Source organism: Ahaetulla prasina, chromosome 18 (genome assembly GCF_028640845.1).
Source record: "Ahaetulla prasina isolate Xishuangbanna chromosome 18, ASM2864084v1, whole genome shotgun sequence".
NCBI classification, from domain to species: domain Eukaryota; kingdom Metazoa; phylum Chordata; class Lepidosauria; order Squamata; family Colubridae; genus Ahaetulla; species Ahaetulla prasina.
The window spans coordinates 11,012,583-11,027,601 of NC_080556.1; the positions used below are offsets into that span (position 1 = coordinate 11,012,583).

At 46.5% G+C, this 15,019-nt stretch overlaps 1 protein-coding gene across 1 annotated transcript in view; it reads right to left on the minus strand.

Annotated features, from left to right (window-relative positions):
- Window positions 1-14,324, minus strand: part of EPHA2 (EPH receptor A2) — a 52,873-nt gene extending 38,549 nt beyond the window's left edge. Inside the window, exon 1 of the mRNA XM_058161192.1 lies at window positions 14,112-14,324. Within this exon, the coding sequence (XP_058017175.1) occupies window positions 14,112-14,205 (94 nt within the window). The 5' untranslated portion in view covers window positions 14,206-14,324. The remainder of the gene's footprint in view (window positions 1-14,111) is intronic.
- Window positions 14,325-15,019: the final 695 nt, after the last annotated feature.

A 15,019-nucleotide genomic window follows, 5' to 3' on the forward strand; every position in this document is an offset into this window, starting at 1 on the left:
CCCTGAGCCACCACGTCCCTTTTGGTCCCCTGGTACCTGCAGCCATTCAGGAGATTTAAGGGGGCGGGGGGGGGAGTCCAATCTGGGTTCATGAAGAGCCGTGGCTGGATGGGGAGGCTGTGTTGAAACTTCCATTAAATCGGGATATGAAATTTGCACATGAAATTAATCTTAAATTCTATGCCTAGCATGGCACGCAGTTGATCTCTCTTAACATGAGAACTACGTTGGTGGGTCAGACCCAAAGCTCCCGTTGTCTATTCAGATCAGAGGCAAGGCCCAGAGGCAAGAGGGGGGGGGTCTTTAGGAATTAAGAATCAGTCCAGGAATTATAACAAGGGCAACACATATCTGGTTCTACACATCCTAAGGGCAGCTAGGACCGCATAGGCACAACGCTGGGAAAACCCAGAAACCCCTGCAGACAGTATTATAATCAAAAAATACCCTGGAATGTGCAGAGAGGGATAGATTAACCCTAAAAATGAAAGGAAAAGACGATTCAGACTATTTCATAACATGGGAGCTAATCTATAAATGGTTAAATGACAGATATCCAGGTTAGTGGAATTATGAGAAATATGGTTTACAGGAGTAAGAAAAACAGATGAGTACATGTTTATGATGGGAATAGAATAGAATAGAATAGAATAGAATAGAATAGAATAGAATAGAATAGAAGAATAGAATAGAATAGAATAGAATAGAATAGAAAATACCGAATGGAATGATAGAATAGAATAGAATAGAATAGAATAGAATAGAATAGAAAATACAGAATAGAATAGAATAGAATAGAATAGAATAGAATAGAATAGAATAGAATAGAATAGAATAGAATAGAATAGAAAATATGGAATAGGATAGGATAGAAAATACGGAATAGGATAGGATAGGACAGGAAAGGAATAGAATAGAATAGAATAGAATTTTTTATTGGCCAAGTGTGATTGGACACACAAGGAATTTGTCTTAGTGCATATGCTCTCAGTGTACATAAAAGAAAAGATAACTTCATCAAGGTACAACATTTACAACACAAATGATGGTCATAGGGTACAAATAATCATCGTAACGACAATGATGCTCGTATGCTTGCATGTTAATACCTGGGACATCTAGAGAGCACACTGCTCAACATAGAAAGGAAATGTATGATATAAAACAATATTTTTTTTTTTTAAAAAAAGGAATTAATATTCAGTCTCAATTGCCCTGATGGGCACACCGACAATCTCTCTTCCGTGGGACGCAGGTTACAGCTCTCTCTCTCTCTCTCTCTCTCTCTCTTTTCATCCTCCCAGTAGCCTTATGGGTCAGTCAGAGGCCTGGCCTTCAATCCACCCACCCACCCACACAAACACACACACACACAAACCCCGCACTCCCGAATCTAGCTCTGCATGTTGGTTTCAGTTCCTGACCCTGGTATAAATATGGGAGAGGAGCTTAAGAAATCTCGTCTCCTCCCAGAGTGCTTGTAAGCAACATCTGGAACAGCTTTTCTTTCCCACCGACTTCCAGAGTTAATTTTAAACTTCACCCTCTTCTTACAAGCGTGCAGAAGTTGTTGTTTTTTAACTGCCTGTTTTTCAATCCCATGCAAAGCTGGGTGGGGGGAAAGGGAGGGAGGGAGGGGAGGGGATGGGTTGAGACCGAGCCCACAATTCCACGCCTGGCTAAGGATTCATAGCAAAGCGGTTCAGAGGAATTTAGCCTCTTGTCCGTGACACACTGGGGGATGAATTGCAGTGGAGCCTTAAGATGAAACCTCAACTCAAAAGCCCTGACTTTTAAAAGAACCTCTGGATTTCTATTATTTATTTTTATTTTTTGCATTGTTTGAATAACACCGCAACACCCAGCCAAGCCAAACAACGTTGATGGCCAAAGAGAGAGTTCTTCTGAGCGCGTGCAGAAGCCTCTCCTCCTGAGGAAACACCCCCCCCGCTTCCCCCCTCTGGTAGCATCATCTTAACAAATTCAACCGAGGTAGTAGTAGTAGTAATAATAATAATAATAACAACAACAGAGTTGGAAGGGACCTTGGAGGTCTTCTAGTCGAACCCCCTGCCCAGGCAGGAAACCCTACACCACTTCAGACAAATGGTTATCCAACATTTTCTTAAAAATTTCCAGTGTTGGAGCATTTACAACTTCTGGAGGCAAGTCGTTCCACTGGTTAAATGGTTCTAACTGCCAGGAAATTTCTCCTTAGTTCTAAGTTGCTTCTCTCCTTGATTACTCCCACTTCTTTGGGGCAGCCCCTGAGATATCGGAACGCTTTCAATATTGGAACGATATTGGAACGAGGTGGACCGTTTCCAACAATCGGCTCCAATCACCCGAGTTTACAGACTTGGCGGGATTCGAATTCAAACCACAAGGGATCAGAAAGACTTGCTTGGAAGAAGAAAAAAAAAAGAAAAGAAAAGAAAAGAAAAAGAAAAGCTGCGGAGTTCTTGGGTTTAAAGGCATGATGATCGCAGCCAGTTTCCATCACTCTAAAGGAAGCCAAGCAAGTCCCGAGGCAAGAAAGCAGGGTTCCATAGGTGGACTTCAACTCCCAGAGTTCTCCAAACTCGGCAGCTTTAAGATTTGTGGACTTCAACTCCCAGAGTTCTCCAAACTCGGCAGCTTTAAGACTTGTGGACTTCAACTCCCAGAGTTCTCCAAACTCGGCAGCTTTAAGACTTGTGGACTTCAACTCCCAGAGTTCCACAAACTCGGCAGCTTTAAGACTTGTGGACTTCAACTCCCAGAGTTCTCCAAACTCGGCAGCTTTAAGACTTGTGGACTTCTGGGAAGAATAGCGGCTATAAAAATGAATGTTTTGCCCAGGTTTTTGTTTTTGTTTCAAATGATACCGGTGTTTAAGAATGATATTAAATTACAGGAATGGCAAAAGGGGATTAGTAAATTTGTATGGATGGGCAAAAACCAAGAATAAAATTAAAAGTAATGCAGGATATAAGGAAAGGGGTCTTCAGTCTCAATTGCTCTGATGGGCACACCGACAATCTCTCTTCCGTGGGACGCAGGTTACAGCTCTCTCTCTCTCTCTTTTTTCATCCTCCCAGTAGCCCTATGGGTCAGTCAGAGGCCTGGCCTTCAATCCACCCACCCACCCACACAAACACACACACACACACAAACCCCGCACTCCCGAATCTAGCTCTGCATGTTGGTTTCAGTTCCTGACCCTGGTATAAATATGGGAGAGGAGCTTAAGAAATCTCGTCTCCTCCCAGAGTGCTTGTAAGCAACATCTGGAACAGCTTTTCTTTCCCACCGACTTCCAGAGTTAATTTTAAACTTCACCCTCTTCTTACAAGCGTGCAGAAGTTTTTTTTTTTTTAACTGCCTGTTTTTCAATCCCATGCAAAGCTGGGTGGGGGGAAAGGGAGGGAGGGAGGGGAGGGCAGGGGTTGAGACCGAGCCCACAATTCCACGCCTGGCTAAGGATTCATAGCAAAGCGGTTCAGAGGAATTTAGCCTCTTGTCCATGACACACTGGGGGATGAATTGCAGTGGAGCCTGACAACGGCGAAACCTCTGACTTTTAAAAGAACCTCTGGATTTTTATTATTTATTTTTATTTTTTGCATGGTTTGAATAACACCGCAACACCCGGCCAAGCCAAACAACGTTGATGGCTAAAGAGAGAGTTCTTCTGAGCGCGTGCAGAAGCCTCTCCTCCTGAGGAAACACGCCCACCCCTGCTTCCCCTCTCTGGTGGCATCATCTTAACAAATTCAACGGAGGTAGTAGTAGTAGTAGTAATAATAATAATAATAATAACAACAACAACAACAACAGAGTTGGAAGGGACCTTGGAGGTCTTCTAGTCCAACCCCCTGCCCAGGCAGGAAACCCTACACCATTTCAGACAAATGGTTATCCAACATTTTCTTAAAAATTTCCAGTGTTGGAGCATTTACAACTTCTGGAGGCAAGTTGTTCCACTGGTTAAATGGTTCTAACTGCCAGGAAATTTCTCCTTAGTTCTAAGTTGCTTCTCTCCTTGATTACTCCCACTTCTTTGGGGCAGCCCCTGAGATATCGGAACACTTTCAATATTGGAACGATATTGGAACGAGGTGGACCGTTTCCAACAATCGGCTCCAATCACCCGAGTTTACAGACTCGGCGGGATTCGAATTCAAACCACAAGGGATCAGAAAGACTTGCTTGGAAGAAGAAAAAAAAAGAAAAGAAAAGAAAAGAAAAAGAAAAGCTGCGGAGTTCTTGGGTTTAAAGGCATGATGATTGCAGCCAGTTTCCATCACTCTAAAGGAAGCCAAGCAAGTCCCGAGGCAAGAAAGCAGGGTTCCATAGGTGGACTTCAACTCCCAGAGTTCTCCAAACTCGGCAGCTTTAAGATTTGTGGACTTCAACTCCCAGAGTTCTCCAAACTCGGCAGCTTTAAGACTTGTGGACTTCAACTCCCAGAGTTCTCCAAACTTAACAGCTTTAAGACTTGTGGACTTTAACTCCCAGAGTTCTCCAAACTCGGCAGCTTTAAGACTTGTGGACTTCAACTCCCAGAGTTCTCCAAACTCGGCAGCTTTAAGACTTGTGGACTTCTGGGAAGAATAGCGGCTATAAAAATGAATGTTTTGCCCAGGTTTTTGTTTTTGTTTCAAATGATACCGGTGTTTAAGAATGATATTAAATTACAGGAATGGCAAAAGGGGATTAGTAAATTTGTATGGATGGGCAAAAAACCAAGAATAAAATTAAAAGTAATGCAGGATATAAGGGAAAGGGGGGGGTCTTAAAATGCCTAATTTAAAATTGTATTATGAAGCAGTTGTTTTATCATTAATTACTGATTGGATTAATTTAACTGAGGAAAGAGTTCTGAATATAGAAGGTTATGGTTTGTTATATGGGTGGCATGCCTATTTATTATATGATAAGAAAGTTGATAAAATATTTAAAAATAATATAATTAGAAATGCATTATTGAGGGTTTGGAGGAAATATCAATACAAATTAGATGGAAAGATTCCAATATGGGCAAACCCGAGACACATGATAGAAAATATAAATATATATCAAAAGATGGAGGTAGTTACTTATAAAGAACTTCTTTGTATGGAAAAGGGGGAGTTACAATTAAAATCTAGAGAAAAGATGGGGGAAGAAGGGAAAAATTATACATGGTTCCAATATGGACAACTACAAGCTAGATGGAAATTAGATCAAAAAATAGGTGTTAAGCAAATTGAGGATAATTTGTTAAAACAAATGAGAGATCAAGGTCAACAGCATATTAAGAGGTTGTATAATGTATTAGTAGAAATAGATTCAGAGACTGATTTGGTTAAGGATTGTATGATTAAGTGGGCACAAAATTTTCAGCAACCAATAATGTTGGAAACTTGGGAAAGAATTTGGGTGAGGAATGTTAAATTTACACAAGCGCAAAATATGAGAGAAAATTTTATAAGATGTTTTATAGATGGCATTTAGACCCCCAAAAATTGTCATGTATGTATCCTAATGTACAGGCTAAATGCTGGAGATGTGATTGTGAAGATGCTACTTATTATCATATATGGTGGACTTGCAAAAAAGTTAAAGCATTTTGGATTAAAGTATGGTGGATTATGCAGAATATTTTGTAAAAGAAGATTAAGTTTACCCCGCAGTTCTTTTTACTAGGAATAATTATGGATTGTACAGCTATAGAGACTAAATTGATTCTGAACTTAATAACAGCCGCAAGACTTTTGATTGCTCAATATTGGAAGAAAGAAGAATTACCTACAATTGAAGAATGGACTCTTAAAGTATCAAATCTGGCAGAAATGGCAAAAATCTCTGCTTACTTGAAAGACTATACACAAGAAAAATATATTTTAGAATGGAAAATGTGGATTGATTATATTCAAAATAAGTATCAGATAAAAAAATATCAAATAGCATATGAGTAAATTTAGGAAATAATTTGTATTAGATATATTTTTGAAGGAGAGGGGAATTGAGAGTGTGAATAAGCGTGGAGAGACTAGAGATTATAATTTAGGAATTATTTTAGATTATGATTGTTAGTTTTGATACCCTGCATTTTGTTCTGGGAAGTCGGGGTGGGGGTGGGGGTAAAGGGAAGGAATTGGGGGTTGAGGTTAGTGATGGAGTGATGGTTAATGTACAGGGATTATTGAAGATGTATAAATATAATTAATGTAGGGTCGGGTCTGACCAGTTGCCATTTTAGAACGGTGGGGAGGGAAAAAAGAGAGAGTAGGAGGTAGGAAAGAGGAGAAGAGGAAGGAAGAGGGGTAGAAGAGGGAGAAGAGTGTAGGGTGGAGGGAGGAGAGGAGGTAGATAAGAGAAGGAGAGGAAGGTTTGGAAAGTAAAAGAAGGTAGAAGAGGGAAGAAGGTTAAAAAGGGGGGTGGTGACTGGGCAGGCCCGACTAATTGTATATAACTGTACATTGGATGAATTATTTGATAAGATTGTAAAAATAAAACTTTTTTATAAAAAAAAAAAATAGAAAAAAAAAAAAGACTTGTGGACTTCAACTCCCAGAGTTCTCCAAACTTGACAGCTTTAAGACTTGTGGACTTCAACTCCCATGCTATGCTGGCTGGAGAATTCTGGGAGTTGAAGTCCACAAGTCTTAAAGCTGTCAAGTTTGGGGACCCCTGGTCTAGGAGGCTTAGATAATTAGAAAGGAAGCTACAAAGACAAAAAAAAATAATGATTGAACATAGCTACTCAAAGCAAGGAGTTCAAATGAGAGGTTTGGGGTTTGTTTGTTTGTTTTAAAAAGGCATTGATCTATTACAATTAATCCTCAAAAGATTAATTGTACCCCAATTTTGACTTTCCATAAAAGGGGTGTGGGGGGGGTTTAAGTAAAATCAGTACTTCAGGTGACTCACAGCAGAAATCCCCGTCCCTCCAAAATAGGTGGGGAACACCTTGTCCTTCATTTATTGCCATCCTAAGGTGGATGACAACATATAATATATAATAAATGAGGCCTTTGAACTCTGGTGCTGGAGAAGACTCCTGAGAGTCCCTTGGACTGCAAAGTGATCCAACCGGTCAGTCCTAGAGGAGATCAACCCTGACTGCTCTTTAGAAAGCCAGATCCTGAAGATGAAACGGAAATCCTTTGGCCACCTAATGAGAAAGAAGGACTCCCTGGAGAAGAGCCTCATGCTGGGAAAGATTGAGGGCAAAAGAAGAAGGGGACGGCAGGGAACGAGGTGGCTGGATGGAGTCACTGAAGCAGTAGGCATGAGTTTAAATGGATTCCAGAGGATGGCAGAGGACAGGAAGGCCTGGAGGAATGTGGTCCATGGGGTCGCGATGGCTCGGACACGACTTCGCAACTAACAACAACAACAAAGATGGATCTGAAGGCAGAGAGAAAAGTCTAGAGAGGCTGCAAGGAGAAAGTTGCAGGCAGGAATTCAGGATCTGCCTTTGCGCGAAGCTGCACAACCAACCATCGGCACCACAACTGATGCATGGGCGCTTCAGAGCCCCCACCCACCCTCCTGGGACAGTTCCTCCTGGTTAGAGCACAGACAGTCGCCTAGCTAGCTCCATGTCGTCGGTTGTTGTTCTTTTTTGGGGGGAGATCCGAAATAAATTCAATTTAAGCAAATTGGAGGGAGACAAATCCACCACAATGCTAATATGATTGCAGATCAGCGTGCAGAGGTTTGGCAGGCAGGTTTAGGACAGAGGGAAATGTGAAGAGTGATTTTTTTTTTTTTGCGCACCGCCCTGATCTCGGCTTGGAAGATGCGGTTTTGGGAGAGCCAAGGCAGGAGGGCCTGTTCTGCAGTTGCCACACCAGAGTCTGAGAAGAAGCCAGCCGTGGCTGGAAAACAGGGCCAAGAGGGGAACTGCTTACTGGACAGATCTCTCCCGCCTCCCCCCCCCCTCCCACCCACCCACCCAGCCCGCCACCATAATTAGAGGCCAGACGGCCCTCCTGCCTCTTCATTAACTTCATTCCTGCCTTTTCTTGCAAGCCCAGCACGGCCCTTCGGAGTTGAGGTTTGGAAGAGGTTCCCCTGCCTTGTGCGTCTGCACGGGGGGGGGATTCTCTTTGGGCAAACTCAGCCCCGTCTCTCAAAGCAGCAGCAGCTCTAGGGCCCCTCTCTTCTGCCAGGCTGCCACCCCGGATACTTCAAGGAAGCTGGGAGAGAAGTGTTGTGAGCCAGGCCCAAGTAGGTAGTAGGAAACTCGGTCAGTGTAAAAACAAACTTTATTAGCACAGCTGAGAATTAACTCATTCTCAGCGTTGTCCAAACTAAATTAAAGCAAATTCCTCCCAACACAAATTCCTCAGTCCTATCACCAACCTTGCTCCAACTAGGCAAACTGCCAAAGGCCTTTCTTGGCAAACGTTCAGAAGACGCCGATATGAAAACAAATGCAACAAGATGAAGCTATCAAGGTTGTTTTCCAGCAAAGAGCCCAAATGCCGTTGCTGGTCTTTTAAGCCTTATGGGAGGGGCCAATCATCTCTTGGCCTTACTCCCGAGTCATCCTCTTTGCTTGAGCTGCTCTTGCCTTCTGGCAGCTCTTCTCATGCGTGCACTAGGAACAGATTCCTCCTCTTCCTCTGCCTCACTACTGTCAGTCTCTGGAGGCTCTGGAGTCTGCAATTCACTCCCTGATGGCCCTGGCCCCACCTCAGCCTCCGATGCAGAGCCCTCATCCGGGCCTTCAGGACTGGCCCACGCTCTTCCTCAGCCTCATCGCTGTCTGATTCCGTTGCCAGCTCCGCAGGCTGCTGGCGGCCCACAACTAGAAGGCTGTGTTTGGGGGTGGGGGTGGGGTCTCTGCCCCCACCTCCCGGGGCAGCCTTTCCTCTCCCTGGGCCAAAGGTGGGGCCCGAAGGGAGAGAGGGGACCATGCCGTGGCTGGAAGAGGAGGGCAAGGTGGCGAGCAGGACTCTTGTCGTGCTCCCCTCTTGGGTGCCTGGTTGGTCCCAGTTGCTGGCTTTAGCAGTAATAGAGTTGGAAGGGACCTTGGAGGTCGCCTAGTCCAACCCCCGGCTCACGCAGGAGACCTGTAGTAGGGATTCGAACCGCCGAACTGATCAACAAGCTCAGCATCTTAGCCACTGAGCCACCTGATCCTATAATTTAGCCTTGATTTAGCCCAGGTGTCAGCAACCTGGAGGCGCATGTGGCTCTTTTCACCCCTCTGCTGCGGCTCCCTGTCACTTAAAATATGCGTCACAACCACCAATGTGCGACACCTGCCGGCACGCGATTTATTGAGCTTTTCAAAAAAAAAAAAACCACCTCCCCGGTAGCCCAACCATGGATAAATCCAAGAAAAGAAAAGTTTCAGAAGGTCAAATGGCTTCTCATGACCAAAGAATGCTTTTAATTGAGGAGCTAGGATAATGTCACCAATCTTCGAGAGATGGGAGCTGCCCGAGAAGCCGAGAAGCTATACAGGGTTGGATGTTGGCTTTCGGGACATGGCGTCATCCTTGCAGGGATAGGCCCAGGCTTGCTTGCTTGCTTGCTTGCTTGCTCGCTCGCGCGGTGGACAGGCTGCCCTGGAAGGCTTCAAGGTTTTCCTCCGCCTCTCCTCCTCCTCCGAAACTGGGAGGCCCGGCCAGGTGGCTAAGCTGGGAAGCGACATTGCCAGTTTCCTCCTTTCTGGATCTTTGAACCTTCTGCCTTGACTCTTCAGCCCCTGAACTCGGAAGCATTTCAACCCAGGAGCCTTTTCTTGCATTGCTAAGCAGGGAAACTACTTTGGAATTGCTCATTCGAGAGGCCGGGGGGGTGGCAGAAGGCTCCCCCCTCCCATAATTAAGGAAAAATAGAGCTGTTTCTCTGAGCCACTCGGGCAAGAGCAAGCTGGGAGGGGAGGAAGGAGGGAAGAAAAGTACATTTTCAGTCTAAATCGGGGGTCTCCAACCTTGGCCACTTGAAGACTTGTGGACTTCAACTCCCAGAATTCCTCAGCCAGCTTTGTGGACTTCAACTCCCAGAATTCCTCAGCCAGTAATTTCACACGCTCTATCCTTTCTATAGTGTGGGCATGTCGTGAGAAACGGCTGATGGTCGGACCCCCGAAAGATCTCCTGTATGGAGAATTAGTGCAGGGAGAGCCCCTCAGAGTGAGACCGCAGCTGCGATATAAGGCTATCTGCAAGAGGGACCTAAATAACTGGGAAACCTTGACTTCCGATTGTTCAACTTGGAGAATAGAATAGAATAGAATATTTTATTGGCCAAGTGTGATTGGACACACAAGGAATTTGTCTCCGGTGCATAGGCTCTCAGTGTACATAACAGAAAAGATACCTTCATCAAGGTACAACATTTACAACAGAAATGATGGTCAATATATCAATACAAGGATTGCCAGCAACAAAGTTACAGTCATACAGTCATAAATGGAAAGAGATGGGTGATGGGAACGATGAGAAGATTAATAGTAGTGCAGATTCAGTAAATAGTCTGACTGTGTTGATGGAATTATTTGTTTAGCAGAGTGATGGTGTTCGGGAAAAAACTGTTCTTGTGTCTAGTTGTTCTGTTGTGCAGTGCTCTATAGCGTCATTTTGAGGGTAGGAGTTGAAACAGTTTATGTCCAGGATGTGAGGAATCTGTAAATATTGGAGGCTAAAGACACAGCATGGCCTTCTCCAATTCGAAGAGACATTTGTTCGGCAGGCTGAGGCAAAGAGGCATTCCGGGAACCAGCCAAATCTTGGGGGGCTGGGTAGGGGGACAGAATGTACCTGCCCCCAGTGTGAAAGGGATTGCCACTCTCGAATTGGCCTTTTTAGCCACACGAGATGCTGTTTCCAGAAGTCTTTTGAGACTGAAGGATGCCAATGCAATCCTTCCTGTGTCGCCTTGTACAGAGAGCTCTTCAGGTTGTTGGGTTGTTTGTTTTTTTTAAAAATAGAGATAACTCTACTTGAAAGTTAGAGACAAACCCGCCATACCCCACCCGATTCCACAAACCAGGAAGAGCTGCTTAATTCATAAGCTTTTCAAATCCTAAACGTAAGAGCCAAACGCCCTGTTGAGAATGACCTGCCTCCAATTCAAGCCCCCCCCCACACACACAGACAAACAAACACAGGATGAGGAGGGGGGACTTTCCAGCAGCCGAGATTGCTCCCTGCCCCCCCCTGAATCTAGGGAGGGGGGGGGTCCGTCCACGTAGGGCCTGTCAATATCCCATGTCTCCCTTTCCTTCCATGACTTTTTCTAAATGCTACACACACACACACCCAACTATTTTCCCTGCAGCGTTCTGCAGTTTTATTCGGTCTGTGAGCATGTCCGAGTACAATACAAAGTCCATGTTTCGCCTATCCTGTGATGCTGAACGATAAGATAGCTACACCATGGGTGTGTGTGGCCCTTCTGAACCTCTATATAACTGTCTGGTTCGGTTCTGCAACCCAACAAGACAGACCCAGACTTCAGAGGATCATTAGAACTGCAAAAAAAATAATTGCTACCAACCTGCCTTCCATTGAGGACCTGTATACTGCACATATCAAGAAGAGGGCCGTGAAAATATTTGCAGATCCCTCGCATCCTGGACATAAACTGTTTCAACTCCTACCCTCAAAACGACGCTATAGAGCACTGCACACCAGAACAACTAGACACAAGAACAGTTTTTTCCCCCTGAACGCCATCACTCTGCTAAACAAATAATTCCCTCAACACTGTCAAACTATTCACTAAATCTGCACTAGTATTAATCTTCTCATCGTTCCCATCACCTCTCCTTACATTTACGACTGCATGACTGTAACTTTGTTCCTTGTGATTTATATTTGTTCCTTTATGATTTATATTGATATTGTTTCCTAGAATAGAATAGAATAGAATAGAATAGAATAGAATAGAATAGAATAGAATTTATTGGCCAAGTGTGATTGGACACACAAGGAATTTGTTCTGGTGCATATGCTCTCAGTGTACATAAAAGAAAAAAAGAAAAAAAAAACCTTCATCAAAGATGAAATCAAAAAATGATTTGATTGCTTATTTGTTCCCTATGACTATCATTAAGTGTTGTTCCTTATGATTCTTGACGAACATATCTTCTCTTTTTATGTACACTGAGAGCTTATGCACCGAAGACAAATTCCTTGTGTGTCCAATCACACTTGGCCAATAAAAAATTGTATTCTATTCTATTCTATTCCACTCTATTCTATTCTTAGAATTCTTGATGAACGTATCTTTTCTTTTATGTACACTAAGAGCTTATGCACTGAAGACAAATTCCTTGTGTGTCCAATCACACTTGGCCAATATAAAATTCTATTCTATTCTAATTCTTCCCGCACTTGGGGCAACCGGCAATGTGAAGTCAAATGCTGTCTGGGGAGGGAGGGGTTGTGCGTGGAACTGCATCCTGGGCCTCCACCTCTCCCCCCCCCCCCAAGACACACCTTGGAACTAAAACAAGGCAGTCATTTCAGGGTGTGTCTGTGTGGCGCCTTTCTCACCTTGCCCAGCTGGGCCCCGGAACTGGGCTGCTGCTGCTGCACCCGCACCCTCCTCTTGGGAGCAGAGTGGCACCACAGCCGAAGCAGCATGGCCGGTTGGGGTTTTTTTTGTTTTTTTTTTCCTCGGCCATGTTACTTTCCTTTCTGGCTGCTTCCAACCACCCTCCTCCAGTCACCCCATCCTGTCGTCCTCCCCCACCACCATGGGAGATCTGGCATGCCAGTCCTCCCCCCACCCCACCCCTCCCCACCCCCTTCCCTTCCTCTGTCTCTCTCCTCCAGGCATCCCAACTTCGCTCTAAAAGGGAACACAGGATTAACTTTAACGCCAAGGAAAGGTTGGGGGGGGGGAAAGGAACTCAGCCTAGGGCCCAGGGGTGTGTGTGTGTGTGTGTGAGAGAGAGAGAGAGAGAGAGAATCAGGGAGAGGGGAGGGGGAGTCCCCCCCACCCCCACCCCGCAGAACTTCAGTCTCAGTTTTAGAGGCTGGGAATGGTGTGTGTGTGGTGGGGAAATCTAGTCTTCCTTCCTGCCCCAAAGCCCAATGAGGCTTAGTCAGAATGGGAGGTGGGTGTGAGTGTATGTGTGTGTGAGAGAGAAAAGGAGGGAGCCCCCCACCCAAAAAAAAACTTCAGTCTCAGTTCCAGAGGCCGGGAAGGAGGGGATCTAGGTCTCCCCCCCATGAGGCTTAGGTAGAATGGGAGATGTGTGTGTGTGTGTGTGAGAGAGAGAGATTGAGAGAAAGGGAGGGAGTCCCCCCACCCCACCCCACCCGCAGAACTTCAGTCTCAGTTTTAGAGGCTGGGAATGGTGTGTGTGTGGTGGGGAAATCTAGGTCTTCCTTCCTGCCCCAAAGCCCAATGAGGCTTAGTCAGAATGGGAGGTGGGTGTGGGTGTATGTGTGTGTGTGAGAGAGAAAGGGAGGGAGCCCCCCACCCAAAAAAAACTTCAGTCACAGTTCCAGAGGCCAGGAAGGAGGGGATTTAGGTCTCCCCCCCATGAGGCTTAGGTAGAATGGGAGATGTGTGTGTGTGTGTGTGAGAGAGAGAGAGATTGAGAGAAAGGGAGGGGGGGAGTCCCCAAAAACTTCAGTCTCAGTTCCAAAGGCCAGGAATGGCGGGGGGGGGGAATCTAGATCTCCCCCCCACAGCTTCCCAATGAGGTTTAGCCAGAATGGGAGATGTGTGTATGTGTGTGTGTGTGAGAGAGAGAGAAACGAGAAGGAGGGAGGAAGTGGGAGGGGGAGTCCCCCAAAAACTTCAGTCTCAGTTCCAAAGGCCGGGAAGAGGGGGATCTAAGTCTCCGCCCAGCTTCCCAATGAGGCTTAGCCAGAATGGGAGATGTGTGTGTGTGTGAGAGAGAGAGAGAGAGAGGGGTGGGGAGGAAGGGAGGGGGGGAGTCCCCAAAACTTCATTCTCAGTTCCAAAGGCCAGGAATGGCGGGGGGGGGATCTAGGTCTCCCTTCCTGCCCCAAAGGCTTAGCCAGAATGGGAGGGGTGTGTGTGTGTGTGTGTGTGTGTGTGTGTCCGACGGGGAAAGGGGGCTCCAAGGACAAGAGAAGGGACCGCCGCCGATCGTGGCTCCGCTTTGAGGCGTCCCCCCCCCGCCCTCCGCAGCTTCTTACCTTCGTGGCTCTGGGAGCTCCGGAGCGTCTGGAGCAGCAGGAGCAAGACGGGCCCCAGGAAGGTCCCGCGGAGGAGCCCCGGCAGGCTGCCCATGCTGGAGTCGCTGAGCCCGAGCGAGCCGCCTTCCCGGAGTGACTCACCGCAGCCGAGCGAGCGAGCGAGCGAGCCCAGCAGCCGCGGGACGGGAAAGCTCAATGGGAGCCGGTGGGAAAGTTCTCGCCCAGTTCATTCATGCCTCTGCTGACGTCACCGGGGCCACGCCTCCGGAGGCCGTCCAATCCCTCGCCGCGCCGCCCCGAGAGAGCCCCGCCCCCCCGCCCGGAGTCTTCGCAAGAGCTCCCCGAGGCTTTAAGGCGGAGGTCGCCAACCTGGGCTACTTTAAGGCTTGTGGACTTCAACTCCCAGAATCCCCCCCGCCAGCTTTGCTGGCTGGGGGATTCTGGGAATTGAAGTCCACAAGTCTTAAAGTGGCCCTGCCTTAAAGGGAGAGGAGGATCGAAGCGCAAGGGGGCACGCAAGAGAAAGGGGTGCTTGGCCGACAGGATTGGGGCGAGGGGGCGAGGGAAAAATGTCTACTGAATGGACTCTGTCTTGCCTTTAGGCGGCAACAAGTAGCGGATTAAAATCCACAGGGAGCCTTTTCCCTTTCCTCCCTTCCTCTTCCTCCCTTCCCCTTCCCCTCCCTTCCCCACTCCCCTTTCCTTTCCTTCCTTTTCCTCTATCAACCTTCCTTCCTCTACCCTCTGTTTCCTTCCTCCCTCCTTCCCTCCTTTCCTCTCCCTCCCCTCCCTTCTCCTCCCCTCCCCTCCTTCCCTTCTCTTCCCTCTATCAACCTTCCTTCCTCTACCCTCTTTTTCCTCCCTCCCTCCTTCCCTCCCTTCCCTTCCCTTCCCTTTCCTTCCCTTTC